This window comes from Didymella exigua (genome assembly GCF_010094145.1).
Source record: "Didymella exigua CBS 183.55 unplaced genomic scaffold M421scaffold_30, whole genome shotgun sequence".
NCBI lineage: Eukaryota > Fungi > Ascomycota > Dothideomycetes > Pleosporales > Didymellaceae > Didymella > Didymella exigua.
This window is the reverse complement of record NW_022984804.1, coordinates 179,209-206,787: the sequence shown is the minus strand read 5'-3', so window position 1 is coordinate 206,787 and position 27,579 is coordinate 179,209. Positions and strand designations below refer to the sequence as shown.

Sequence of the window (27,579 nt, the reverse complement as noted above, 5' to 3'; positions counted from 1 at the left end):
ACCGACGGCGCACTATCGCTTGTTAAGGGCATAGGCCGCACATACAAGTCGGGGGACAGAACGGCAAACAACACTCGTCAAGCGCTTCACGCCTCGTCTTCACGATACAACACTCACCCTCATCGACAGTACTACATTAATTCTCACCGAAAACCACAGCTGCGACTAATAGCCCTATTCAAACGTGTAGGTTCTTTCAAATTGCCTATGGATGCACTCCCTCATTCATGTGGGATCGTGCTTTGCAGAATCTCTTCTTGGTGAGGCATCCCGTGGCTGGGCAACAGAACTCATATGTTCCTTACAGCTCTCATACAATATGCGACAAGTTAGATGGAGTGTGATGATGGTCTTGGTTCTGCTCACTTTATCGTTCTCCGTCATCTTCATCGTTCTCCATCATCTTCATCGTTCTCCATCATCTTCATCGTTCTCCATCATCTTCATCGTTCTCCGTCTTCTTCATCGTTTACCCTCCACTACATAGAGCTAATAAGCTCTTTATCCGTCTTCGACTTATCGGTCTTATTCTAGCACTCTCTTTTCATTTAAGTCACTTTTTTCAACACTCTTCGTGCATCGCTCATTGCCATTATGGCTCCAAAGCGACCCTCCCAACACTTTCAGCGACCAACCCTCCAAGCACAATGCAGATCCCACACTCGCGTCTACAAGCGCAGGCAAAGCGCTCCCAACAATATCAAGCGCAGGAATGGACTGCTGAACACTGCCATCTCTCATCAATCTTATCTCACGCAATGGTAAGTTCTGTGGTGATGCTGGGGAACCTCGGGATATACTAATCTCATCCCAGCGCTCAACAGAACTCACTCAACTCGCCTCTCTTACTTCTTCCTGGAGAGATTCGGAACAAGATCTGGAAACTTGCTCTAGGAGATCACCGGGTTGATATCCAGGACCTCATCAACGAGAAGCCGATTGACACCTTTCACAACGAGCGGGCTCGGTATTCTCACACGCTTTGTCCCCCTGGCTTTATCCGCCCCACTTTCCAGCTTCCACGCGTTTGTCGTCAGATCTACGTCGAAGCATCACCGTACGTCTACATGCTGAATACGTTCACCTTCCACAACATGGCCACCTTCGATCGGTGGATCAAGAACCGTTGCATCGGACAGAGGCGACTGGTCACTTCTCTCGATGTTCCGTGTACCTATGCACGCCTTTATCGCAGCGGCTTCCGTAAGCCCTTCGTATCGAAATTCCCAAATATCACACGAATAGGTATTGACAACTGGACGCTATTTTGCGACTACAACGAGATCCGCCGCCTGCCAGAGAACAATGGAAAAGGAGCGCTCGAATTATGGGTCGATGCGAAGGCCAAGATTATCGCGGAGGTCAAGGACAAAGAAGGTCAGCACCTACGCATCGAGTGGCACGAGCAGTCAGCGTGAGGCTTTCTCGAACTTCAGCACGTCTCTGTCGAGAAGGCAGTTCGATCATCTTCCGCGCTTACAGTGCAACGGACTTACGCATCGCGTGGTCTTAATTTTCTTATTGATTCCCGCAATTTTTCGTTTTCATCATCGAAGGCAATCCGGATGGGCGTTACAGATCTTAGGGACATCTTGGTCGGTGCGCCGAGTTCCATGCCTGGTTGTTATATTTGTTTCTTGAAAATACGGTGCACCATCGCTGTCTTGGATGTTATTGGCTTCAACTCCGGCATGCTCGTTCCTGGAGCTTCTTCCAGCTAAATTAGCGCTGCGAGTCTTCATCAAAAAAGAAAGGCAACATGCTGTTCACGGCCGCCCCAAGGAGTCTTGAGTGTACCGTCTAGCCAGTCTCGTTACGGCGTATCTAGATCGTTAGTATTCGCCATTCTCGATATGGAGAGCAGCACGCGACATTCTGCATCGTCGCTGGAGAACGACGTTCCAGTATGCCCCAAATTACACGGTATGGTTCAAGCTGAACATCGCAGACCACTTGATCGCCTAGCATGTTCCATTGGTAGATCGTACATCTCGGCTTCGCTTCGGATAGAAAATGAGGCTGGAGCGTGCATAATCACCTGCATTACCATAGCGTAGTCGGAAAGCTTCAGCTTCCGGCTGTCTATGCACGCTTCGAGAGTCCCACTGTCAGTGGGAGGCCGTCTGCGACTCACTGGTTTGATTGAAACGCTAGACCATTTCTCAGCTTTACGCTGTGAGCTGGACATAATCCCATATTCGAGTTTCAGCTACTGAGCTTGCTTCGATAAATTGAGGGCGCGCAGAGAACTGATGCAAGCCATTCGCTTGATAGAGGTCACGGTCTTGGTTCCAAACTTGTCGACCGGTCTTCTGGGAAAGGAGTTCGAAACCCTTCCGCTTCAATCAGTGATTGAGGGTTTCTGTCAACCTAGATGATTCGTCTACAGGTTCCATGCAGGTATGATATGGTTGTGTGGGCTTATGTCTGTGTCGCTTTGTGCTGCCTGTCTGCGAATAAATTGTCTCAAGACTCCAGTGCGCGGTTTCGTCATGAATTTGTCCAATATCCCAAGTGAAGAGATTATGGTAGAAATGCAGCTGGGTCCTGTCAGCAGCCAAAAGAATATTGTTGTTAGCATCGTCGGGTGTGTGCGCTTGGGAAGTTGTTATCATCATGGTTCAACCGCGAGGACCCACTAAACCTAACCACATCTTTGTTTTCACTTCTTTGCCCTATGCCTCCGGAGTGGATCTCGCCTTTACTGTTGCGCAGCTCTTCTCTCTCACTAGGAGTTTTTGACTTTAGTGGGGCACCTCTCGAAGGTGACTTTTGTATATACCGGGCCCCGCCCTCCGAATGATTGTAATTCATCCATCGCCATTGACCAGAGATGCGCAGTTACAGCCGAAGTATGCCTGTTAGGATGAAGACGCCGGAAAAAGAGGCCAAGCTCGAAAGAGACACCGGCATGTTGGACCACCAGGTGTGGGATCGAACTGCTCAGGCACTGTCACCAGCTGTACCTTCTTCTTTGTAACTGCGTGAGTAGTGTCGGTCAGAGACTGTTATCAACGATTGTATTGCTATCTGTTGTCGTGTTGTGTGATGTCGTGATGTTGTGTTGCACAAGCTCTCAGCTCTCAGGTAAGTGCAATTGCCCACCGGGCAGTGCCTGCTACAATAGGATATCATGTGATCTGAGCCACGTGGTTACATTCTCTGACAGTCTACAAACGAAATCCAGGCTCAATCGCAACGCCTCAGAATCGCCCTTCCTCCATTTACCGCCTGAGCTCAGAAACCGCATCTACTCGTACGTGTCTACCAGCATCACATTACCCGTTTGTAAACCCTTTGGTCGCTGGGGCAGTTCCTGAACTGAGACTGACAGAACGCTGGCGAAAGCTTGCAGATTAATATAGTTGCAGTTGGTCAACGTTGTTGCAGAGGCACCAGCAGCAGACAACGTCGCGTGTAGTCAAGGACTCTAAGCAGCATAAACTTAACCCACAACAAGAGGCAGAGCTTGTAAAATATATACAAGAACTCACTACCTGTCGCTTACTACCTACAAGAGAGATAATACGAAATTTCGCCTCTGCTGTGGCGCAGGAGACGCTCTCTGATAGCTGGGTCACTCGCTTCCTCTACTATCACAACAACTGCCTCCTGCCACGTTATGCCACTGCTATGGACTCTGATTGCCACTACGCCGAGTTATATACTAAGTATAAACAGTACTTTAATATACTTTACCCCAAGATTAATAAGTACAACGTAGAGCTAGAAAACACATACAATATACACAAGACGGGCTTTATAATAAGGGTTATTAGCAGGTAAAAAAGAGTATTTAACAAGCGTTAATATAAGAGGAAGGAGTTGCGGCAGTCTATACAAGCTAGTAACTGGGAGTAGGTGACAGTGCTGGCTTGTGTCAGGCTGGGCATGTGGCGAAGCCACCTCTGACCCGTGACAGGCCGGGCATGTGGCAAAGCCACCTCTGACCCATGACACCAAGGCATGTAGCAAAGCTACCTCTGACCTTTGTCTTACGATATCAGTACTGTTCCGGCGCAGGCCCACCATCAGTGTGAGCCATGTTACCTTTTGGTTTGCTTGTCTCAGTGGCCGGAGCTGAGGCTTGACATAAACGCTGGCAGAAACTTAAGCTTGGTGATGTAGTTGATGTGGTGGCAGATCAGGCTCTCAATCTCATGGCTGTACGCGCGCTTCAACAGCGAGAAGCAGCCAATGTCAAGAGGCTGCAGCAGGTGTGATGAGTGAGGTGGCATATAGATTGTGTAGATGTTGTTCTCCTTGCAGAGCTGCTGAAACTCAAGAGAGTAGTGGCTCTCGTGGCCGTCAAGGATAAGCAGGCAACGTGCGCCTACTACCCAAGCCTCTATATGCTTGATAAAGTGCTTCAGTCACTTAACTCTAAGCTTGTTAGTTGTCTAGCTGTTGTTGCTGATTGCAATTGCCTAGTTGCGTGGAATTTCTGCCTCCTTGTACCATGCAGACAAGTGATGCTAGCTAGCAAAGATGAGGAATGGTGGGATCGTCCAGCTGGCGGCGTTGATTGCAGCAATTAACGTTACCCACTCACAATTGCCTGGCTGGACAGCTTTTAGCCTGCCTCTCCTCTCTAATCTTATTACAATAAGCTAGGTTGTAATCTTGCCTATTATAAAACTAGCCTTGTTAAAGTTGTAGACGTCCTCATTGTAGATGCTATACTTAGCCGTTGTCTGCTCCACGAGCTTAAACCAGCCTTGTATAAGGACAGGATCCTCACACAGAGCTCTCTGCCTATCATACACTCAATTGAAACGCGTTATAAGACTGTCTGTACGCTTAACGAAGTTGCGTGGCTAGTGGACGCTGACGTGACCTGCGCTGTGCGCAGCCAGCAGCTTATCAGCCATATCACGTACAGCTGCGTACGTGGGCGCGAATCTATGTTGATCTAGATCTAGTACATGACGTACAATTACCTCCTCTCCTAGCTGGGTGAGTTTCTTTGAGTCGGGTTGGCAATCGCGTTGGGCAGGCTTGCCAACACGTTGGCAGCGGATTGTTTGTTCAGAAACGTTGTAGACAACAGCAGCATTGCGATTACTCTGTATTTGACGAGAATTAATAGAGGAGACAGCAAGCTGAACATCTGCTTTGTTTGAAGCTAATACAGTAGCGCTGCGTTGAGCCATTATACGTTAAGATAGGAGAGGTGCGCATTCTTGGTGGGGTGCGGCGCTCGCTTATAAAACACGTTATACAAGTTTGTCTCCTAGCTTTACATTTTCAATCTCTGCAAGGGCATCTGAAATTCCTGTCATGGTGGTTGAGTTATTACGCGTTAAAGTTTGGTGTAGATGTTGTGCTCCGGGCGTTGTTCGACTCCGGGCGTTGTGCGCAACGGACACGGTACCCACTCAAGCAGTGCAACAACGATCTTCAAATCTTCCGAGAAATCAATGCATTGGCGGGCGCCAATTTGCATCACGAAAAATTGCATATCGTGAGGATCACCGTGGGTGTCAGATCGATGAAGAGACTATCTCACGCCAGTTTCTACCTACGATCCATCGTGGCAGCTACCTTTGTCAAGACACTGTACAAGACATCCCACTTAAGGAAGTGTCTGGTACAGTACCGCAGAGTGCGTGACAACGTGCGGCGCATGTCCGTTAAGCGCTACCACTTCCTCTTTGCGGGAGCCTCTAGCTTACCAAGATCCACTCGATCGTTCCTGCCCACTCCAACATCACACATCATTAACTATTCACCCAAGATCAACGCTTGCCCAGCGCAGTCACCGCAGCTCCCCAATCGCCAGCCGCGCCATGCACGACTTCGCGCATCTAGCTTTCGGAGAAATTCTCCATTTGAAGCAGATCGCCAGCGTCCAGATATCGATTCGTCTGCGCAACCTGCTTGCAGCTGCGCCAGTGCGTCCTGAAGTCACGCGCAGCGGCTGCACCTGCGGTTCCTGCACCGCTGTAACGTTACCGTAGCTTTGGATTTCCCTGGCAGTCGCGTTGCAATTATGCCACCCCCGGCTTCTTATTTTATGTCGCTGGGCCCATGTCTCAAGGCCTTGCATTGTTGGTGGGTACTCTGTACTCGTTCCGTTTCGGCGCGTTGCACGGCCCTAAAACGGTCGAGCTAAGACGGGCGCTGGCTGGGCGTGCTAGCGTGCTGGTGGCGGTAAGCCCGAATGTGGGGTCGAGGCTTGTGTAAGGCTTGTCTGGATGTGGTTGGTGAGCATCAAAAGTTTTGTAACGAGTCGCTGGTTGCGGTGTTTTTCGGCTGTTTGTGGTCCGCTGCGTCTGACCACGCAGTTGCGTGCTAGTCAAGACTGAAGATGAAGGCAGTCTCACTAGGCATGAGGGATTGAATGAATAATGAACTGATTCATAGCGATTGGATATGTACATCAGAAAGCTGCAATCGACAGCTCCTGAGCAAAGCAAATGGATATAACAATACACCAACCCCTCAAACCGTTGCACGTTCATGCATACCATCATACACCATTATAGTAGCCATAATTTTAGACAGCAACGTTCTTCTCGTTGTAAGTCTCGTTGTACTGAGCAGATCTCTTGCGAGTGGCCTGGGCCTCGGCATCAGTCAGGCTCATGCGGCGGTTGTCAACAGAAGCGTCCTGGACGTCCTGGAAGGAGACGGAAGGAATGAAGCCAGGGGACTGCCACGCCTTGGAGACCTTGCCGTAAAGCTCGTCGACCTGCTCGAGGGAAAGACCCTTTGTCTCGTAAATCATGGCCCAGACAAAGAAGATGCAGATGAAGCAGCATCCGCCCCAGACGAAGAAGACCTTGGCGCCCATGTCGGCGTTTCCTGGGCCCGAATCGACCATGTAGGGTGTGGCATAACCAATGGCGAAGTTGAGGAGCCAGTTGGTGGCAGTAGTTATGGAGAGAGACTTTGCGCGGACCTTCAAGGGGAAGATCTCACCAGTCACAACCCATGCGACGGGTCCCCAGGAGCAAGCGAAGAAGAAGATGTAGATACAGACGAATGCGATGAGCAGACGCTGGACGGGAAGGTTATCTGTGCCGACGACGGTACCGGCAATGGCGACGATGAACTGGCAGACAGCCATACCGATGGCTCCGAAGAGCAAGAGCTTGCGGCGACCCCACTTCTCAACGAGCCAGAGACCGGGAAGGGTCGAGACGACGTTGATGCAGGAAGTGATGAGAGTGATGACAAAGGCGTTGGATATACCGGTGTTTTGGAAGAACGAAGTGCCGTAGTAGCTGGAATATATTAGTGAATATTTCTCCATGATGACCTGGAGTCTGTGACTTACAAGATGAAGTTGATACCAGTCAATTGCTGGAGAGCCTGGAGACCGCAACCAGTCGCGAGACGCTTGCCAAGGTTGCCCTTGAAGCAGTCGAGGTAGGTAGCCTTTCCGAGAGACAGCTCGTACTCGTGGTTGGCGGTGATCTCAGCAAGCTCCTCAACCAGAGCAGGGTGCTCGATGTCAAGTTTGCGGAGCTTGGAAAGGGACTTCGCAGCCTTCTCTGGGCGACCCTTCTTGATGTACCAACGGGGGGTCTCGGGGATGAAAATGCAACCGACGAACATGATGATAGCCCAGGCGAACTGGACAGCGATGGGAATTCGGTAGGAACCAGTGTCGTTGCGGTTCTTGGTCGCGTTGTCGACGATGGCGGCAATCAGGAGACCGATAGTAATGGCAAACTGGTAGCAACCAACAACAGCACCACGAATCCACTTGGGGGAGGTCTCAGACTGATAGAGAGGGATGGTCGCAGAGATCATACCAACTCCGTAACCAGCGAAGAAACGACCAGCAACAAAGATAGGGATATCAGTGGCGACAGTCTGGAGAATGACACCGATGCAGAAGACGATGTTGGAGGCGAAAAGACCAAGAACACGACCGAGCATATCGGCGGCAGGCGCAGCGGTCAGAGCACCAAAGAAGGTACCAGCAGAGAGGATAGAGACAATGAGCGACTTCTGTTGCGAAGTAACATCAGGGAAGTCGTCCTTGGGGTTCCTGTAGCCGGTGGAGAAGAGCTCCCTCCAGTGCTTCATACCAAGGATACCACCAATGGTACCAGTATCATAACTGTCAGTGTTAGGATATAACCAGAGCCAGACGAAGCAAGACATACCCATAAAGCACACCGCCAAAGGCAACGAACAGGCCGATCATGATGGCAGGCGCCGCCGAACCAGGCGTGCCCGCAGGGGCCTTGAGCATGAAACCCATGATTCCAGGTGTCTTCAAAGAAGAAGCCGTGTGCCTGGGTAGTGTAATGTGGGTGAGGTTCACAGCAGTGAGGGTGGTACTCAAGGGGCGGCGGACGATCGACCTTAAGTACTCCAGGGACTACTATTTTACACAACATGCGGAGTCCCATGGGCAAGCTGCTAGCACGAAGGCTCAAAGGCTGGAAGCGTGGAGTCGTGCGCTAATGTGTAATTGGATAGTGGATATGGCCCGAATGCACTGGAGGGATTGCACTCCGCCCCCGACGGGCCTAGCGCTGGAGAGCGCACTAGACTTGCCACTCCACATCCCGTTTTGCGATTCGTGATTAAAGATTTTATGCTCCGTAAGCTTCGAGCTGGAGCTGGTACTGTTCATTCCACCTCGCGTCAGATACGGCTGTGGCCATGAAGTCGGTGGCGGCGATCCAGATGCGGAATTCGTGGTGACGCTTTCAGCGTCGAGAAGCAGGTCACGAGGGGTTGATTCCCCCATGCAGCCTCGTCCGCAAAGAGGACGACATGGCAGGCTGAGGCGAAGGTGCCAAGGCTGGAAATTGTGATAGGTTGCTAGTCAGACCATGAGCGTTTAGTGTGCATGATCGTTGGACCATGCCGTACCAGTCAAGATGCCTCTGACCTCATCTTGGCGATCATGAGCTTGGAGTGTCTTGTCACTCTTCATTCCACATGATGTATTTGCTACCACCAAGTGTGCTCTTGGTAGTCAACAAGCATGGCGACAGGCGCGCGATTGTCTTGGAATTGGCCGCTTCACCCACAGACTCGCAGTCTCATAATGAGGGTGTGCGCGGTGGCACGAGACCCCTGCTGGCCTGTCTGACATGCGACAGCCATGTAAAGCCCCAGCAGCTCGTTCGAACGTGGCTTTGGAATTATCTGGAATATTGGCGCAAGTGCGGTCATTGTTGAGGCTCTGCTCCAGGCGCACGGTTGCTCGAGAGAGGCCGACTTCATAGGCCACGATAGTGGAGCGTGATGGAGCAAGAACGGGGGGCCTGGCAGCAAATTCTGCTTCTGGCCGTCGATTGGTCGTGTCCTCGCGAATAGACAGCGGGGTGCATTAGTTCCCCCCGATGCTTGGAGGCTCAACAAGCACTGCGTGGCACGCTTGGTTGCTTAGTGCAGTCTCGCCCGTATAGGCGGGTCAGCCCTCGGTAGCTTTACGCCTCAGCCTGGGAGAATTCAACGCGCTTGGAACAACTCACGGGAGGATTTCGCTCGCTAGTCCAAACGCCTCAACCCGGTTGACCCGGGCTCACGTCCAAAAATGAAGTCGCGCATGTAACTGTGCCGGTTTCGCCGCACGATCGGGGCGCCTATGGGTTGTCACGAATGGCATGCTGTGGTTACGGTGAGTTCGATGCTTCATCTCCACTTGGGCTGACACTGTGTGAAATCGCGACAGCCGCAGGCGCCCAACAACTCGGAGAAGGGTCGCGGGGCGTCTGCCATGGGGAGGCAACTTCTCCGGGTATTGCAAGAGGATCTGCATGTTGACAGCTGCTGCGGGGTACAGAGCTCGTGGGGATCGTGGGGATCGTGGTGCCGGAGGCGGCTTCATGAAATGATCACATGTGCAAGAACAAGTAGAAGATGATCAGGCCGCTCTGCTTGGCGCTGGTACGATATCAAGACGTCAGGTCCGAATATGCGCTTGATAGTTGTTGTCGCGGCGGACTGCAGTTACCCAGCCGTGCCAACGTTTTTCGAATCGAGCATCAAGCGATCAGACGCAGCACAACGACAAGATCCGTTCTGAGGACCACAGATGGAATCGACTCGAATATCGTCTGAATGCCTGCCGCGGTGACTGCACGTGCCCCTTGCAGCTCAACGCGAGGTTGCAATGGCTTGGAGCTCATAAGCGCTCATCGCCCTGCCTGGAGTCCTTCACGTTCATCTTTGCGCTTATGCCTGACAAAGATGGAATCATGCACGGCGACGTAGCTGATGAGTAGAAGGAAGCTTGGCTTGACGGCTCAATCTGCGGCAGGTTCGCATACCCGGTGCCGATGCAACATGGCAGGTGGCAATATTCAACTTTTCCATTTCAATACGGCCGAACGATTGTCAAAGCGCGGAGATTGTGCCTTTCGCGGCGGCGAAGAGCTGACGACAAGGAAAGTTGCTCGACACAGTGCTCGACATGGAAAGTTGCTCGACATGAGGTTCGACCAAGCGGAGAAAGCCAAGATGGTGACGAGTAGAAGCGCCGGCAGTTGAAGCTTGACGCGCCCAGCGTCTGGAGGCAGGCACGACGATTTCGCTTGCAGGAGGAAGCTTGAACGCAGAAAGTTGCGACCGATAACCACTTCTAACACCCTTGGGCTTCGGCCTCCTTCATTGCTCTTTCCTTTGCACGCAAAATCACGAGATTCGGTATGTAGCCTTGACTGACGTTCAAGAGCGATGAACGTACGCCGAACGCCTGTCAACCAATGACACCACTTGCGCAAACAACATGCTCAGCAGAGCAGCGTCTGAGGAGGAAACATCGATACCACAAGAGTAACAACCTTTGACGCCTCGCAGCACACAAGAGCAGCCTCTAATTAAATACATCAGTCTTTGCAACCGCAACATCACTGCCGACATAGCGGCAAAAGTTCTACTGGGCGCCACGCGCCTTGACCAACGCGTCGCGCTCGCGTACCTGCCCCACCAACATTCTCACCGCCTCAACACCGACATCCCAAACAATGTCAAACGAAACCAGCACGCCCGCCCCAGCCCACGAGCCCCCGTCTCTCCCCAGCTCGCCCCTGCCAAAGCGCACCAAAGTCATTGATCCAGCGCCGTTCAACCAGGCCTCCACGCTGCCGCGCAACGACGACTCAGGCACCGCGACTCCAACCCCACTGGCGAGCTCCAACATGGCCGCCTTGCAGCCTCCCGCGCCAATTGCGCCCTCGATCGCGGCTGGAGCTGCAGCAGAGCAAGCTCTGCAAGTTCTCCTGCTGAGCGAGAATGCAAAGGCGCCTACGAAGGGCAGCAAATTTGCGGCGGGACACGACCTTTACAGTGCAAAGGACCTCGTCATCCCGGCAAGGGGGAGGGCCATTGTGCCCACAGATATCAGCATCTCAGTGCCTGTTGGGACATGTGCGTCTGCTGTTTTAAGTCATGTAGGCAAGGCTGACACCAAGCAGATGGTCGCGTAGCACCGCGCTCCGGACTCGCTGCCAAGCACGGCATCGACACAATGGCCGGCGTAATCGACGCAGATTACAGAGGAGCCGTTGGCGTCATCCTAGCGAATCTGTCAGACGCCGACTTCGAGGTCAAGATTGGCGACAGGATCGCGCAATTGATCGTTGAGAAGGTGCGTAAATGCAAAACCCCTCGCGCGAACGCTGTTGCTGACCACTGCAGATCGCGATGCCCGAGGTCGTCGTTGTGCAGAAACTGGACGAGAGCGTGCGCGGCGCTGGTGGGTTCGGCAGCACAGGCGGATTCGGCGCGGGCGCTGCACAAGGTGCGTAGAAGCGCACCGGAAAGAACAGCGGGAACATTGAGGTCCCTTTGGATACACCGCCCGCCTCATTGCTTCGAGAAGTGCTGTCAGAGCCCTCTGTGTATCTTCCTGCCGAGCACGTCCCCGCGGACGACGGACGAGCGGAAGAGGTGGAAAGGCGCGAGTCGTCGAGTGGACTCGGATTCTTGTAAGATGCACAACTAGAGCGATCGGAGGGGATGTAACGATGTGAGACAAGAGGCTGGGCTGTAGGAATACAACGAATGGCGTGACATTGGTTTACGTGTATCCCTACCGTCGTTGGTGATTGGCTAGTCTAGCAACGAGGCTCGTAAGCCGATATCAATCAGCCAAATCGATTATTGCGCACGCAGACACAGAATTGGGAAACACAGAATTCAGGTGAGCACGATCGACGGAGAACAGTTCTGCGACGGACGGGTCTTCAATTCGATTCATGTCCTCTCTCGCCTAACGACTATTCCTGCACTACGCGCGGGCCCAAGTCTGTAAGGTAACAAAAGACCCTCACCGTCGCCGCCCATTGACACCCCACAAAGGCCACTGGTCCTTGGTTTGCATCGGTCGTGTCGTGCCGGGGAATAGACTCGCTGGTCGACTTGCTGTTCGACTCCCCGAGGAAGGAGGCTGGAAGAGCGGGATGGAAGACAGAGGCGAGGAAGTGGAATACAGAGCGAAAGAACGGACTGGAAGCGGTCGTAAGGGCGGTGTGGGAGTGTGGATGTTGACAGTGCGCGTTTGTGTGAAAGACACCGAAGATAAGGGGGGTTTGGGGACTGTCCAAGGCTCGACTTGGGAGGGATATAATACATATACATTTTCGCAACGCAGCGCCCGTCTAAATCGCGACCGTCACGGCCCGCGGCCTGAAGCGCTCTAGATGCGGCGGCTCGAGCAGATCGCGCACATGCCGGGGGACCACGACCTCACTCGCATTCATAAGCGCGAGGTGGCGCTTCGTCTCGCTCTCCCCACCCCCAGCCCTCGCGGCAGCGTCGTCGAAGGCGTCCATCTTCGCTCTGCACGACTCGGCCGTCTTGCCCAGCACGGCCTGCATCGACGCCAGCACCTTCTGGCACGCGGCCGCGAGCGGCAAGTCCTCGGCGGCAACGTCGTCGGGGCTGCGCCAACTGGGTGTGTTTCTGAGGTTTTGCTCGGACGGGGACGTGGATACGGCTTCGATCAGGCGGGGGACGGTCAGAGCGGCGAACATGTCACCCGTGCCGGAGAAGAAGAGCGGCAGCGCGGGCGTGTCGATGCGGAACAGGCGCGGCTTGAAGTCTGAGGTCGCGGTGCTGCCGATGATGGTGAGGGTCTCGACTTGGTCGTGCTCGTGGGCGGGGCTGTGCGGCGGCGGTGGCGGCGGCGATGAGAGGGGGTCGGCGGCCTCGGCGGACGGCGTGTGCGGCTGCGTCACCGGTCTGCTCGAGGGGATCTGGTTGTCGCGCGTCAGGCGGAGCGAGGTGATGATGACGTGCGGGACGCGGTAGGTGGAGTGGAGGACGTGGATTGCGCGGGCGAGCGAGGCGAGGTCGTGGATCGGGATCTCGCTCAGCGTCCTGGGTGGTCAGCACTGCTTTGCCGTCTCATTTCGGTGCGAGATAATAAGGATGGGGGCAACGCACTCGGCTTCGAACTGATTGGGGAGGATGAGATCTGCTTCGCGCAGCAGGCGCTTGTACTCGGGCACCTCGTCCTCGGGGATGTAGAGTTTCCCGTTGTCCCCCATGACGGGGTCGAGCACTGCTTCCACATCAGCGTCCGCCCATGGCCTCAGTGCACTCGACGCGACGCACCCCAGAAGAAGCTCCCCGGCTTCGTGCCGGCGTTGAACTTGATGTCCCGTCCGATCTTGCCCACGGCGCGGACGGCGTCGGCGCTGGGCACATAGCCCGTGAGCAGGACGTCAAAGTTGGTCAGGTTGGACTGGCGCAGGCCCTCGTAGAGCTGCTCGAGTTCGGCGGCGGTCGTCTTGGTGCCTTTGACCTGCTTGTAGGCCGTGTGGTTGCCTGTTGGATTAGTCACACTGCCGGCAAGCGCGAGAGATGCGAGTACTGTAGTGCACCGTGTTGATGGCCGAGACGTCGCAGCCCATGGCTTGCATGACGCAGGTCGCCATTTTGTTGCCGACGTAGCTTCCTATACTCAGCAACGCACTGCTTTCTGGAGGTAGTACTGACCCATGGACTACATGGCTGGCAATGGCAAGCACGCGCGTCTCCGGTACGAGCGCGTCCGAGGCCATGGCGAAGCAGTCGTCAGCGTCAAAGCACAGAACAAGGAAAAGGGGTGGTGTGGTGCTGGTGCTGGTGCTGGTACTGGTGACTGGTGACTGGTGTATTCCTTATCTGAAATTCCACGCGCGATGACGCAGCGGGGCGCTGGCGGGGCACCGAGGACCTGCGACCTCCGCGAGTCGCCCATTCGCCCATTCGCAACGCGCACTCGATATCGCCGTGTGCAACCGTGACAGTACGCCGCCTGCAACGCGCACTCTGACCGCCGTTTACAACCGTGACAAAACGCCACCTGCATTTCGTATCCCACATCATCCCGAACATGCCATGACAACAAACTACTCCTCGTCGCCAATCTGCAGGGGTCAGTACTGATATATCGATGCATGGGCGTGTGACGCACCTTGGGCGCGAGGTAGAAGCGCAGGTAGCTGTTTGACGACAGCGTGTACTCGACGAGCAGCGGCACCTCGCTGGACAAGCTCAGCTTGACGCTCTCCGACAGGCCGCTGGCCTTGCAGAAGTTGACCAGGTACTTGAGCGAGAAGGTCAGCGCGACGGGCTCGCTGAGGTCGATTTCGACGTTCTCCCCGGGCTTGTCGACGTTGGTGTGCTGTCGAAGCTGCACTGACCCCGAGCCAATGTCGCCCTGACAGCTGAACTTGACGCCCTCCTTGGTGCACTCAATCGAGACTGGCAGTGTTAGCGCAGACGCCAGGCAGCGGGGGAGATGTCATCGCATACCCGACTCGGACAGCGCAGAGAGGTCGCGGCAGATGCGCTGGAATTCGGCCGACGGCATGGTGATGGTGGCGGCGTACTCGGTCTCCGGGATGCCCAGGTGCTCCTGGTCGATGTCCATGAGCTTGATGTCGTACTCGCTGATGCGGTCGGACTCTTTGTTCTCAAACGTCAGGTTGACCACGTCGGGCGCGTCGTCGGCCTTGAGCGTGAGTATGTCGTCCGTCTGCGCGGCGCGCAGCACCTTTGTGAGCGAGCCCAGGTTGATGCCGAGCGCGATGTTGCGGTCGCAACGGAACGGGCTGAAGGCCTCGGACCGCAGCAGCATCGACACGAGCGCCACGTGCGAGTTGTCCATGGCCTGCAGCGCGATCCCAGAGTCATTGCAGTCGAAGTTGCAGTCCTGCACGAGGTCCTTGACAGCGTCGACAACCTGGCGGGGTCAGCAAATCGCGTCTTGCTCGCGGTCCCGCACGACGTACCTTCTTGAGCAGGGCGGCCTGTTCCAAGCGTGCCTCGAGCACTGCATGGTCAGCGGTAGTTTGGGTGCGTGAGATGGTGTGACGTACTGTTGGCTGTGGAGTATCACTGTAAGGGATTATTATAACTCTAAAAAGGAGAACAAGAGTATCGTGCAAGACGTGGTTGTTGGAGTGCGCGGTGTGATGTGGAAGGCAGCAGACAGAGCGGGACAAAACAATCAACGCGTCGTTATTTTAGGGCGACGCGTTCGCGTAAAGTGCCTGTCAGTGTGTCAGTGCTACCCACGCACCAATCATGACGCCGTCACGTCACCAACTCTGGACACATGCAAGCAATTTGTAATATCAGTCCAGGCAAGCCAGGACGCCTAGTATACTAGTATAGCAGGACAGTCTCACGCTTAAGACCTTCACCATCCCTTATTTATATAAACATTAATTAGTCTATCGTGATGAAGGTGTCTCTTGGTACCCTCCGGCTAGTACGTTTTAAGACTAACGCAATTCGATCTTCAGCGTCAACTCATCGATGAGCAATGCAACGGGTAGGACTATCCAGCACTGGAAACAGGTGGACTGACAGTGGTGGTCGCAAACATGCATATGTAGTGACGACTTGGTATGCAACCATACAGTGCTTTCTGCAGCTACGTGTATGTCACTATAGCTCAGGCTCAGCGACTTGAAAGTTGAGCAACGGACACGATCTGAACTTACCGGTACAACCCGTGCGAATCCTGCGATCTTGTCCAGTGGCCATTGTGCACAATTTTCGGTGGATATGAAGAGCTCTCTCCGTACAAACTTTGTACCTAGCGTCGTGAATGAAGAGTTAGGCATCATCTAATCATCTGGTTGGCAGTAACTCATGGATGATCTTAAACATCTCTTCGGCCTTTGCTTTCAAATGTTCGCGAGAGGACTCTGGGCATCTTTCGAACTTATCCGGATGCCACTTCCGTCTCTCCCTCTCGAGCAGTCCCTGCAAATCAGCCCCTGAAGCTTGAAAGAGTCGCTTGATCGTATGCGGACAAGCTTTCAGAACGCCATCGGGCCGGCACCCGGAGGAGCACGGCCAGAATGGTGGATCTGGAAACCTGGTCATGGTTTCGCGACAGCTGAGTAGAACTTCGCACTGGCAAAGCTACTGCCGGTAAACATGGTGATCGTTGGCGGCACGTCGTTGGGCTTCACGGGCTTGCTTCTGCCGTTCCCGCGCTCTTCGCTCAACGTCCTCCTTCCGACGTTGTGCATTCAGCTTATGTTGTCTCCGAAGGTGTCTCTTGCGTTGGTACGTTCGATAGACCTTCACCAACACCAGGACAGTAACGCAAAGGAGCATGAGCGACAGGACCGTTATGACTCCAATGACTAGTACTCTGAGTATTGCTTGTATGGCAGCCTTGATCATCTGGCCCACATCGCTGACCGCTCGACCGGTGCTGCTTATCCAGCGGGAGACGACCGTAGCCGCGGCGTTTGGTAGGTGTAGTATCCATAGCACGGACCCTTTTAAGGCCTCGTAGCAGCGTATGATGGAGTCCTTTGCGTTGACTAGATTTCGGACAAAACCTTCCCATCGTGAAGTGATTTTTGCTATGGTTGAGGCGCTCATTCTTGGTGGAGGTCGGTGGGATGCAGAAGGGGGCTATCTGGCTTGTAAGCAAACCAACACGGTTGATAACGATCCATCAGTTGTGGCGCAGCCGCCTCGGGTTGTCTTGGTTAATTAGCTGTTTGGTCTGTTTCCTACCTTGTTGGGTAGGCGCGCGGGTGAGGTCGAAGTTGACTTGATTGGACAAGGCTGTAAGCCAGGTACCAGATCTAGCGCTTACGGATGAATTGCCGATTTCCTTCGTCAAAGTGGTCAATGTCTATCCTACACCTAGATTGCGCCTGTCCTGCGGCTAGCGTCTGTGAAGATTGTTGCTTTGGTGTGAATGTGTTGCAAGAGTTGGAGTTCCCTGTTATGGTAGTTGGCACACAACAACTCTGAAGACAAAGAACGCTAAAGTGACTGTTCATCTAATCTCCTGGTAATCGGTAATTACATATGTTGGACACTGACACGATAGGCCAATTCGTTCTTGGCATGTCAGACCTGATGCTTTTTGAATAGTTGCAGCCTCGCGCGAGTGCACCAGCCACTCCCTTTGTTACTTCTATGCCGACTCCGTTTCTATTTCTGTTCTCTACACCACGCCTTATACTGTGTCCCATCTCATATTGTACGTAGATAAGCAACCGAAACCCCTTAGCAGGCTCCTGAGTACACGGCCCTATGACAGTTACAATAAATCTTGCCAAGAGCACTCTCTTTTCCAGTGTTCTTCACTGCTCACGCAGCTACATCTTCCGTATACAAATTTCTTGAACTTATCATGAATGTCGTTCAGAACTTCGCGGTTCACTTCTAGCGTGTCGAGGATCTTCTTGTTCGAATCTTGCAGGGCGACGCGGGCAAGGTTCGAGGCGATCTAGCCCCAGTCCGCAGACGCGCTTCCTCGGTGCGGCATCCCAAGGAAGACGATGAGCTTTGTTCGCTCACAGACCTTCTCTGATCGGCGGATAGTCTGTAGGAGCGGATTAGCAGATACGGCGTTCTTGTTGTTCGTCTGGAAGAAGCATTCGATAACGTCTGCATCGTACCCATACGGCCACACTCGGGCTCCGGGAACATCCTTCGCGAGGTACTCGTCTGGCCAAAAGACTTTGCAAGATGGTATTGAAGCATTGACTTTTCGTCGCTTGAGGAAGGATATGAAGCCCTTGGACTTTTCGGTCGTGTCGCTGGTACTGCTGCTGCTGTTGCCATGGTTCGCATTCATCGCTGCTTCCCAAGTCTCTCGGGGGTTACCTCGAAGGCCGTGGATAAATACCATATTACCGATCACTAGCAGGAGTAATTCGACGTGTTTGGACGGGTTTTTACTCCAAGCGAACCCGGCCATCGTCCTGCTCTTTGGCAGTCAGCCTTGTGAAGCCGGCAGGCAGGGTCTACGTCAGCCTTGTGTGCTGTAGCTGTAGGAAGTTGTAACCACGTGGCTCAGATCACATGATAACCTATTGTAGCAGGCACTGCCCGGTGGGCATGTGCACTTACCTGAGAGCTGAGAGCTTGTGTAACACGACATCACACAACACGACAACGGATAGCAATACAATCGTTGATCACAGTCTCTGACCGACAATGCTCACGCAGTTACAGAAGTAGACTAAGCGCAGCGCGAGCTAGGCAAGCCTACGGTAGGCGCTTACTACCGCTGGCTAAACCTCCAACAGCAAGAGGATTGTTCATGTGTCCTACACATGCGTTGGGTTATATATTATAGTATTACTACTATATATTCAAGCATACGCTCGAGCAGCTTCCTCATGATCTGTGAGCCGAGAGCTTGGGCTGGACCCACGAGACTAGACTAACAATAAATACTGCGCGCTAACCATTACGCCCAAACGCCATATCAACAATATGCTGTGGTATATAGTAGATGACCAGATGCCTCAAACCCAACGCCAGCGAGACGAACGAAAGCAACAACTGTACACGACCGGTTAGCTACTTCCTCAAGAAAAGACATCAAAGGCTCGTAACCCGTCCGGCCGGGAGCGTATGCCTATGGGGCCGGAGACTGATAACACTCTCAAGCTCGCGCAGCATATTATTGCTAGCCTCGCGCTGCTCGCGCAGCAACGCCTGGCGCGCGCGATCGGCCTGCATCTTCTGCATGCGCTCCTCGCGCGACGCAGCGCGTCTTGTCTTGGGGAGCGCAATGGCTTCAAAGACCTCGTCGTCCGAGGCGCTGCCGTGGTCGCTTGGGGGCGCGCTCGGGTGCGGACTCAGCGTTTCGCCGTTCAGAGCGCGCAGGGCGTCGGACGGACTGCCTTCGTCGACGGCGGTTAGGCCGCCGAGGCTGGGCACGGGGGAGCGCAGGCCGCCGCTGCTCGAGGCTTGGGAGATGCGGCGCGAGTGGCGCTCGATGTTGAGCGCGAGGGCGTTTCTGCCGGCTTCCCATGCCTGCATGAGGCTCCGCAGGTCGGCGCCAATCGAGTCGTACTGCACCATCAGGTGGCCACCAAGCTCTGTGACGTCTTCTGTGTCTTCCAGGCTCTTGTTGGTCTCTTCGCGCAGGACCTGCATCTTCGCCTGCAGGCCGCGGATGCCCTGTGACAGGCCAGACAGCTTGCGGACCGAGTTACGCAGGTTCTCGCGGCCTGGTGTGGGCGCCAGCTTGTTCGGCGATGGGATTGTAAACTGCTCCTCCTCGGCTAGCACCTGGTTGAACTTCTCGCTCCTCTCCCCGGTTGGCGCGGCTACCGTGACCATCGAGTCTACTACAGTCGCCCATCTCGAGAAGTCGGCTTTTCCGCCGTCAGCCTGGAGCGCTAGCAAGGAGCACAAATACACGCGGCGCAGGGTCGACAGTCGGTACTGCCAGGTGCGCAGCGCCTTGACGCCCTCAAGGTCCTCGAATTCCGACTCGCTGTATCCGAGGGCCGCTTCTTGCAGGTCCGGGTTGCTGACTTCGTAGACGTCGAGGTACTTTTCAATGTCCTCCTCCTGGACTTGCCGGCGCAGTGTCTGGCACTGCTCTGACAAGATCGGGATCATCGTGGCATAGGCGGCCCACAGACTCCGGCGCAGACGTTGGCAGCGACGGACTTGGCCTTTCTCTTCGATCCGGGAGATGGGCGGCATCGGCATGGATCTGGACGTGTTAGCCCAAATATGGCGGTGAGAGGCAGGGCACACACAATCTGTAGCCTCTTGAGACGAGCTCGACCTCTTGGATCAGCGCGAGGGCCGACGACGTCGATGCCTCAAACGCCTGCAGGTTGGTGACGAGCGCCGACGCATTCTCAACCGCCTGCTGCCTCAGCGTCTGCAGCCACTGGCGGCGCACATAGCCGTACGCCACGGTCGCGACGACGACGAAGACGACGAGGACGACGACGAAGCGCGTTTTGCTAAAGCCGGACTTGCGCCGGGCCCAGTGGATGAGCCAGACGAGCGTAAAGGCCGTCGCCGCAGTGAGGACGGCGCCGGCCGGGCTGATGGTGGTGACCTTGAACTCTGGACCGGGCCCGCGGCCGTTCGCGTGGCTGGGGAAGGTCGCGGTCCGGATGCTCGACTGCTCGCCCAGCAGCTGCGAGGCGACGATGAGGTAGCGGAAGTGCTCGAGGAACCGCTCGTTGTCGGCGCGTCCCAGGCGCGAGTTGACTGCTTTCTGGCATCTCGTCAGTGACTATGCGCGGCCGTCTCCGGGTGCCGTGTGTACCGAACATGCCAGGTGAATGCGCGCAACGGAGCCGTGGCGGTTCGCCCGGATGCGCAGCGGCTGCGGCAGCCGGTCTCTTATCCTCGACTGCAGCGTGGAGGGCCCGCGTGGCGCAAACCCGCGGGCGTCCGAGTAGGTGGATACGGCGGGCGATGGCGGCGCAGAGAGCCCTCCTTTGCCCTCGCCTAGACGCGCGATCAGTATGAGTTGCCGCATCGTGGGCGTCGGGGGTAGCGCGTACCCTCCAGGAACTCGGCCAGCGGCGAGTCTTCATGTATCACGCTCTCCATCGTGTCCGCCCCTACCGCATGTTGCGCGTGGTGTGGCTTGGTGCGGAATGCCGGCGCGAGACGCAACTCGTGGGTTCGCGTCGAGGGTCAGAAATGCGGGGAGAGGCCAGGGCGGTGGGGCGCAGGGCGAACGGCGAACGGCGAATGGCGGATGCGAATGGCGAAAGTCGTCTTGGAGAGACGTTTGTTTGTTTGCTTGTTTGCTTGTTTGTTTGCGTGTTTGCGTGTTTCGGATGTTCGGTGGATGGCAGGTATACCTGGTAGGGGGAGCCACCGTGGTTCGAAGCTCGGCCACCCGCAACAGGAGATGAGCGGAGATGAAGATGCGGACCTAGGCCCACAAGATGGGCGCGGCCTGCGGGAGTTCGCTGGTTTGGGGCACCCGGCACCGTTAGGCTAATATCCCTGTCTTGATCGATGACCTGCAGGCGATCCCAGGTGCGCCGTTTGTTTGTCTGTCTGTCTGGTACGGCTTCGACGTCTGTCTGGCACGGCTTCGACGTCTGTCTGGCACGGCTTCGACTTCTGTCTGGCACGGCTTCGACGTCTGAGGGGTGGGCGTTGGTGCCATTCCCCGTCGCTGGCTCCACGGCTTTCAACTCATACCGTGTGCAGTTCTGAAACAGCGTCTCGGCCAGATGACTCCAAAGCTCGCATTGTCACATGAGCTAGTGACGACAAAGTCGCAGCCTTGCGAGCCAGTAGAGCCATCAGCCTCATCTGGGTCGCCATGGTGCACACAGACGTCGATATCACGCTTCAGCTCGCTGCGGTAGCTCCGCGCTATTCTATGCTGCTGGGATATCGAGGACCCCAAGATGAGGCATCACGTGTCAGTGGCTTGCACGCGTGTGATGATTTCGACGGGACGGTATCTAGTCGAGCTGAAGGCCTCCATGGCTTTCAATTGCGACAAATCTCGAGCCTACCCAGAGCCACAGGGCTGATGCAAAAATAATTAATGCATGTGAACGATGGAGGGTACGACCCCTTGCGCACGGACTGTGGGGTTAGCGCAGAACACCAGAGCCGGCCGTGAAGCTCGCGAAACGGCATCACCAGCGTCATCAACCAACAGCCTATCACAAGCCAGCCTGTGACTGTAGCTTCGAGGCATTCGCATACCACCGCCGACATCGAGACAAGACATCTCCAGCAGACCAAAAGATTGACCGCCTTGCGCCGCGCCGTTCCATCGATACCCAGGCCACCGGCGCACCTCTACGAACCCACACACATCACATCACTTAGCCACTCGCACGTACCAACAATGGCAACCGCAGACGAGCGCGAGCTCCAAATCAACCCCATCGTCGCCACAAGCGTGCAGCACAACACCCAGGTACACCCCTCCCCCTCCACCCATCACCCCCAACCAACACACGCAGGTCACATCCAACATCCGCAACCTCACAGCCTCGCTCTTCGGCGTAGCTGCCGGCACCCTCGGCCTCGAATCGTACCCGGGCTTCATCTTCTACCTGGTCGCCAGCTTCGTCGTGAGCGCGCTGCTTTTTGTGCTGAAGGCTGAGGGGCAGCCCGGGAAATATTACTACAAGCCGCTCGGAGACATGTGGCTGGGGGATGTGTTTGGCGGGCTGAGTGGGTTTGTGCTGACGTGGACGCTGTTCTATGGGTTGGTGAGGGCCTGAGGCAGAGAGAGGAACTAAGGACCAACACGACGGACAAGAGACGAGGGCCAACACGACGCATCGTATGGGATAGCTGGCAGATTCACCAGCTGTCTAGCAGATGGCTGTGAACGTCCATGAACGCCTGGAGCCTTCGCTTCTGCTGGCTGCAGTCGCAGCAGTTCGAATGTAATCTACGAGGCTCAAAATCACTGCTGTGAGGTCGAAAACGCGACCAGGCGTAATTGAAAGTCATTGCGATTCACATCACAGCTCAAAGACACGTGCAGTAGTTTTTGAGATTGAAATTGCGTGCGTCATCGAGCGAAGAGAGATTTATAGTAATCTTACAAGTTGAAATACTCGAACACGTCAAGAATGGATCGCAGGCTTCGAGTTCACGGACGCGTCACGCGAAAGGCCGACGAGATACCGAACTCAAGGCATAATCGTAAGATGATACCTGTATCTTGAAAGGGATTGAGATCGTGCTTACCCCGAGAGAACGGTACGCGGTGTTTATCTATCAAACTAGCGTCTTCTGTTCGGTCTCATTCCGTCTCTCAACACCAACCTCGTCCCCAATCTGTCACCATCACTTCACATACCGACCGACTCAATGCGACGCGAGCACGCTTCAAAAGGCCCGTTTCCTGACACCATGACTCATGCGTCTACAATGCAACTCAGAGCGCCACCCACCGAACGAGACCAACGAAACATCAAGAGCAGTCTTCCCAACTGACCTTCGGTCGAGCAATACCATTGATCGAAAGTCGGTATGCCGTGCACACTAACAACACTGCAAGCTGAGCAGCGCTCCAGTCGAAGAAGACCCTCCGCCATTATCAACCACCAACACCAGCGAACAGAACGCCAAACACAGAGTAGAGATTGAACCATAACCCACCGCTCACATCAACTGTACCCACTTCCCTCGTACTCAGAACCACCGTTCCTGTCTGGTGGGTGCGAAATGTTGTGTCTCTTCCGGAGATGAACCTTGAGCCCATCAGATCGAATGTACCGCTTGTCGCAGCCCGGTATAGGGCAAACGTATTTCGTCTTATCTTTTCCTGAACCAATGCAGTTCTGCGACTTGAGATGTCGAGTCATGTTGCCGACAGCATGCACGCCGGTCAGCACTGTCCCACAGTCGTACGGACAAGGAACCTCGTACTCGGCGCTGCTTCCCGTCTGTCGTCCAGGAGCGACTTGATGTCCGGTTGACGGGCCTGGTATCGAGGAACTATTAGCCGACCAGCTTCCGGAAGAGGCGTATCCAGCGCCAGAGCTCGCGTGCCTGACCAATAACATCAGCACATTGCTTTACTACAGACCACACAACTTACATCCTTGGCGCGAGTGGAAGCTGAGGGCTTGCATACTCGATCGGATATGCCACATAACTCGGTTGTAGCATACCCTGTGGTCCAGTCACAGCTAGACTGTGTTGAGGGTACGTCCACGCAGGAGGTCTGCGTCTCGTCAGTCACCAATTCCACGCATGATTGCACTGGACGACACATACTGCTGGTTGAACTGCGCAGTAGAGTGGTCGTATGGATCCGCCTGATGCTCCAATGGGTAGCTGTTCAATGGACTCGCCGCATGGTAAGCACCATTCGAAGTCGACGCGGCTTGCGGATACGATGCCGCATATGCACCATCAGTGCTGTACAGATACTGCGAGCTCGCGTTGCGGACATGCTGATGCGTTGACGAAGAGTACGGGGCATCAGCCCCAGGCTGTGGGAATTTGTGGCTTCGGGTCGAGTACCCGGTCGAGCTGTGCGGGTAGATACCGCTGCTCAGCCCAGCCTGGCTTTGTTGCGACCAGGAGTTATGGTAAGCACCTCCAGAGCTTGGATAAGTCATAATGCTAATGCTGCATTCAGGTCGCAGGGCTGACGATAAAGATAGAGCGGTATCGCGGTTCGGAATCGCTGCCTGTTATTGCCGCAACACTTTTGAGTAGGGATGAGCCCTTGCCAACGTTGCCACAGCCCCGGCTATTAACTGTAATGAACAAGGTGCTGAAACACATCAGATTGGCTGCACATGAAGACGACTACGTCAATTCGTACCTTTGCGGAGTCAAATGGCAAATGCGGTCGTTCTGGCTGAGTACCAGTTCGAATGCAGTCAAAGAACCTTGGGAAGACTTCGGCGGTCGATCATATATCTGTGTGGAAGGCAGATGCTTTGGGGCACAGCTCCAGGATCGCCTAGAAACCTTCGCTCATGAATTTTTGCAGATGACCAAACCTGCATTCTGCTGTGCCCCCTCACAGATTCAAGCGCATAGTGAGGCCCGAGTATACTCTCTGCAACTGTCATCGCATTCGAAGTTTGGACAAGAGAGCCAGCGTAGACGCAAAGTATCCCGCCAACCAATACGCCATGAGCCCTCGGTGCACGCGGAGACCGTCGCACAACATATACATAGACCTGCCGCAATTTCATGCGACCCCCGTCTAAAGCCTCGTCATGCGGGATCGGGACGCCGCCACGGGTTGGGGACGAGGCCGTTTTTCGAAGGAACGCTTCGCTGCCGAGGGCCAAACAACTCAGTTCACGAGAAAACTGCAACACGATTCCTCCAATCAGTAATTCTTCACACCTTGCTTGGCTTCTAATCCTATGTTGATCTGGTGGCGTGTCAGAGATGCTTCAACTGGGCTATCTGACTATGCAGTTCAGATCGGTGATACAAGTGGATAATGGGACGAACCTCATGGCTCGTCAATAATATCTATTGTGAGTCGTGAGCCCGCGGAGTGGTGCCGGGTCTGTGCAGAGATAGGATCCTGCGCCTTCAGATCCTGTAACGAGACCTGTTGGAGCAATCTGGTACCCCATACTACATTCGAACCAACCCAGATCACTCTCACCTCCGCTTAGGGGCATCATCCGAATCGGCATCCAAAGAGCATCCAGAGCCCAGCGAATCATCGAGCGTCCAAAAACTTACTCACCGGACGTTCTTTGCTCAGATGTATAGCTCCCTTCAACTTTACGTTGTGCGAGAGCCGCATTTTGCGCCAGGTGGTACCGTACAATCGACAGGTGCTGGGAGCTACAGGTCGTTCATGGCTCCGGCTACAGCCCCACCTGCTTTACCGAGCGTTCTTTCGGCCCGTTCAGAACGCTGTCGGCAATCTGGACGACTCACAACTCAATTATGCTAGTTCTGCGAAGCCGGTTTGAGGTGGCTGCAGCCCCTTGCGCGGCGGTTATGTACTCCCAGCGCTTAGTGCGGCGCAGTCACTATGCGGCGAAACCATCAGGATGCCATCGAAGGTGACCCACCACCTTTATCGCACCATAAGGCGAAGGGCGGCCCTGGATACCAACGTATCGCTTGTCGAAGATCTGTCCGATGCTGTGCAGAATGTGGGTCATCCACACGCCTCTTCTGCATTCCTAGCAAAGTGATTGCAGCTCCGCTTTGACATGCAGTAGCGCTCCTAGAAGGATGCTTTCTCGAGCCATCCTTCACTAGATGAGTGATGTCCCAGGGAGTTTCAACAGGACCCTTGCTCGCGCCCGGTTTACCTGGCCGAGATGCGACAGAGCGTACAACAAGTCCTTCAGGTCTCGGTACGTCACTACGAAGATCTGTCCTGGACATACTCCAATTTCTGGTCATTGAATAATCAACCCTGAACCAAACCCATGTTCAAAGCAGCATTTGTGTCACCAGTATTGCGTCATTGTGCCTTTGCACGAGCATCCCTCTACATGCACCACCCTTGGAAGCGTGTGTCGACAACAAACTTCAGCTTGCGCCGTGTCACTCATGCCTGAGCATATACACACCGATTTATCGATCTCATTCGTTACGTCTCACCCGATAGTTGCTAATCCAGCATATCTGCGCCAATCATGCGAAGGTGGAACAAGCGGTGAGCTTTCCTTCGACACGCCAGTGTCTGTAAGTCGACTTCGCTCGCGCGCACCGAGCTTACAGCCTTGCCCAGGAGCATTAACTCACCGGTTTCTTACAAGCTTCTGGTCGGGATAGCAAATATAACGCATCGGAGCTCTGGCGGTCAGAATCGTCAATGTCAATGTCATTATCGAATGCCGAACATGGACGCACGCGCAGTAGTCTGGCGACACCTTCCATATCTGCAGCATCTCGCATGCCGAGATCCGCAGCCTCGTCAAAGCCTGTGCTCACGTCGATTCGATGACCCCCAGTCGGAGATGTTACGCATCGAATAACGCCCAGAAGAAAGTCCGATGGCGTAGATCGCGTACTCTCGCCTGCAAGAATAGAATGATATGTCTCTGGTCACCGCAGCTGTCAGAGACGGACACAACTCCGTTTATGCCGTGACTGTCTGTTGGCAGCACCGCTCCTCTCGCTCGCCCGTCATATTCGCTGGCTCTGAGGACCGAGTGCGAGCTTGACGGTTGTACCATCGATTTTGTTACCTTCAATGCTGCTTCAGATACGCAGTTTTCTACTCGCTGGCTCAGTTGTCCGTAGGCTGTCGCGCAACGAACGTCTCAGATACAGACTTACGAGTCATTGAGGGAAGGGCATACAGATTTCACACGCTGGGTCTTCAGGGCGAGGCACTGTGTTGCAGAAGATCTGGTATTGCAGACCTAGGTGCGGTCTTCTGGTCATACCCACCGTCACCTATGCCGCGCGGATAAACTGATACGTCCTTCTTGCTCCACTATTTCATCTCCCAAAGAGAAGATATGCCAGAAGCTCCCAGAATCCTCTTGTGGACAATATCCACTGATTTGTCGTCCTGATTCCTTCTGTTCTCTGTAGAAAAACGATGTCGATGTGCTTACGCCAGGGCAACAGTCCTTCAGTAGATCGTACCCGGCCTCTATCTCATCGATATCGCGGACCCAGACGCATCGAGGACCCAGACGCATCGAGGACCCAGACGCATCGATGTATAAAAGCTGCGGATTCTCGTGGCCCTTGAAGACAGACGACACTGTCAAGAGATAGTAAAACTCTAGAATTTCTTGCTGTATGCCGCATCACCATGTCCGCCTGGGCATGCACCGTGGACTCCCCGGCCCTGCCGACGAGGCATCTGCTCAAACCCGACTTAATTCTGCTCAAACTCGACTCAATCACCCTCACTTCCGCTCTGAACACCTAGCCTTCTCTTATTCCCCGACTACACTCACACAAGCGATATTG

General features: G+C 54.5%; 13 protein-coding genes across 13 annotated transcripts; 6 read left to right on the top strand and 7 right to left on the bottom strand.

The window, feature by feature from the left end:
• Nucleotides 1–708: 708 nt before the first annotated feature.
• Nucleotides 709–1,403, top strand: M421DRAFT_13816 (uncharacterized protein; the record flags this gene model as incomplete). Its single annotated transcript, XM_033587441.1, has 2 exons — nt 709–761; nt 815–1,403. Coding segments are annotated over 2 exons (642 nt in total), but the record flags the coding sequence as incomplete, so codon positions are not given.
• Nucleotides 1,404–3,146: 1,743 nt separating this feature from the next.
• On the top strand, nt 3,147–3,819 carry M421DRAFT_259560 (uncharacterized protein; the record flags this gene model as incomplete). The annotated part of the gene is made up of 1 exon (XM_033588676.1): nt 3,147–3,819. A coding segment is annotated over one exon (174 nt), but the record flags the coding sequence as incomplete, so codon positions are not given.
• On the top strand, nt 3,376–3,786 carry M421DRAFT_70170 (uncharacterized protein; the record flags this gene model as incomplete). Its single annotated transcript, XM_033596681.1, has 1 exon — nt 3,376–3,786. A coding segment is annotated over one exon (411 nt), but the record flags the coding sequence as incomplete, so codon positions are not given.
• Nucleotides 3,820–6,344: 2,525 nt separating the features above from the next.
• M421DRAFT_423892 (high affinity glucose transporter RGT2) lies at nt 6,345–8,360 on the bottom strand. The gene is made up of 3 exons (XM_033593595.1): nt 8,121–8,360; nt 7,283–8,074; nt 6,345–7,229 (listed from the first exon to the last, which is right to left on the bottom strand). Exons 1-3 carry the CDS (start codon nt 8,216–8,218, stop codon nt 6,500–6,502), a joined length of 1,620 nt encoding a protein of 539 aa, XP_033445585.1. The 5' UTR covers nt 8,219–8,360; the 3' UTR covers nt 6,345–6,499.
• A 2,580-nt stretch (nt 8,361–10,940) lies between these two features.
• On the top strand, nt 10,941–11,724 carry M421DRAFT_8014 (dUTP diphosphatase; the record flags this gene model as incomplete). Its single annotated transcript, XM_033597509.1, has 3 exons — nt 10,941–11,343; nt 11,391–11,563; nt 11,614–11,724. 3 exons carry the CDS (start codon nt 10,941–10,943, stop codon nt 11,722–11,724), a joined length of 687 nt encoding a protein of 228 aa, XP_033445584.1.
• Nucleotides 11,725–12,575: 851 nt separating this feature from the next.
• On the bottom strand, nt 12,576–13,982 carry M421DRAFT_70159 (Ribokinase-like protein; the record flags this gene model as incomplete). Its single annotated transcript, XM_033596680.1, has 5 exons — nt 12,576–13,296; nt 13,363–13,483; nt 13,534–13,746; nt 13,793–13,872; nt 13,918–13,982. 5 exons carry the CDS (start codon nt 13,980–13,982, stop codon nt 12,576–12,578), a joined length of 1,200 nt encoding a protein of 399 aa, XP_033445583.1.
• A 60-nt stretch (nt 13,983–14,042) lies between these two features.
• On the bottom strand, nt 14,043–15,386 carry M421DRAFT_423888 (proliferating cell nuclear antigen). Its single transcript, XM_033593594.1, has 5 exons — nt 15,285–15,386; nt 15,198–15,238; nt 14,719–15,148; nt 14,378–14,667; nt 14,043–14,330 (listed from the first exon to the last, which is right to left on the bottom strand). Coding segments are annotated over exons 1-5 (780 nt in total). The 5' UTR covers nt 15,286–15,386; the 3' UTR covers nt 14,043–14,312.
• Nucleotides 15,387–16,341: 955 nt separating this feature from the next.
• M421DRAFT_94786 (uncharacterized protein) lies at nt 16,342–16,812 on the bottom strand (the record flags this gene model as incomplete). The annotated part of the gene is made up of 1 exon (XM_033598236.1): nt 16,342–16,812. One exon carries the CDS (start codon nt 16,810–16,812, stop codon nt 16,342–16,344), a length of 471 nt encoding a protein of 156 aa, XP_033445581.1.
• A 536-nt stretch (nt 16,813–17,348) lies between these two features.
• On the bottom strand, nt 17,349–18,162 carry M421DRAFT_423886 (uncharacterized protein). The gene has a single exon (XM_033593593.1). It carries the CDS (start codon nt 18,146–18,148, stop codon nt 17,675–17,677), a length of 474 nt encoding a protein of 157 aa, XP_033445580.1. The 5' UTR covers nt 18,149–18,162; the 3' UTR covers nt 17,349–17,674.
• Nucleotides 18,163–18,777: 615 nt separating this feature from the next.
• Nucleotides 18,778–20,766, bottom strand: M421DRAFT_70263 (uncharacterized protein; the record flags this gene model as incomplete). The annotated part of the gene is made up of 4 exons (XM_033596690.1): nt 18,778–19,906; nt 19,953–20,425; nt 20,477–20,661; nt 20,718–20,766. 4 exons carry the CDS (start codon nt 20,764–20,766, stop codon nt 18,778–18,780), a joined length of 1,836 nt encoding a protein of 611 aa, XP_033445579.1.
• Nucleotides 20,767–21,814: 1,048 nt separating this feature from the next.
• Nucleotides 21,815–22,867, top strand: M421DRAFT_259276 (uncharacterized protein). The gene is made up of 2 exons (XM_033588673.1): nt 21,815–22,108; nt 22,155–22,867. Exons 1-2 carry the CDS (start codon nt 22,037–22,039, stop codon nt 22,416–22,418), a joined length of 336 nt encoding a protein of 111 aa, XP_033445578.1. The 5' UTR covers nt 21,815–22,036; the 3' UTR covers nt 22,419–22,867.
• A 110-nt stretch (nt 22,868–22,977) lies between these two features.
• Nucleotides 22,978–23,816, bottom strand: M421DRAFT_423884 (uncharacterized protein). Its single transcript, XM_033593592.1, has 2 exons — nt 23,750–23,816; nt 22,978–23,700 (listed from the first exon to the last, which is right to left on the bottom strand). Coding segments are annotated over exons 1-2 (387 nt in total). The 5' UTR covers nt 23,752–23,816; the 3' UTR covers nt 22,978–23,315.
• Nucleotides 23,817–24,563: 747 nt separating this feature from the next.
• On the top strand, nt 24,564–25,103 carry M421DRAFT_423881 (uncharacterized protein). The gene has a single exon (XM_033593591.1). It carries the CDS (start codon nt 24,656–24,658, stop codon nt 25,034–25,036), a length of 381 nt encoding a protein of 126 aa, XP_033445576.1. The 5' UTR covers nt 24,564–24,655; the 3' UTR covers nt 25,037–25,103.
• The last annotated feature ends 2,476 nt before the right edge of the window (nt 25,104–27,579 follow it).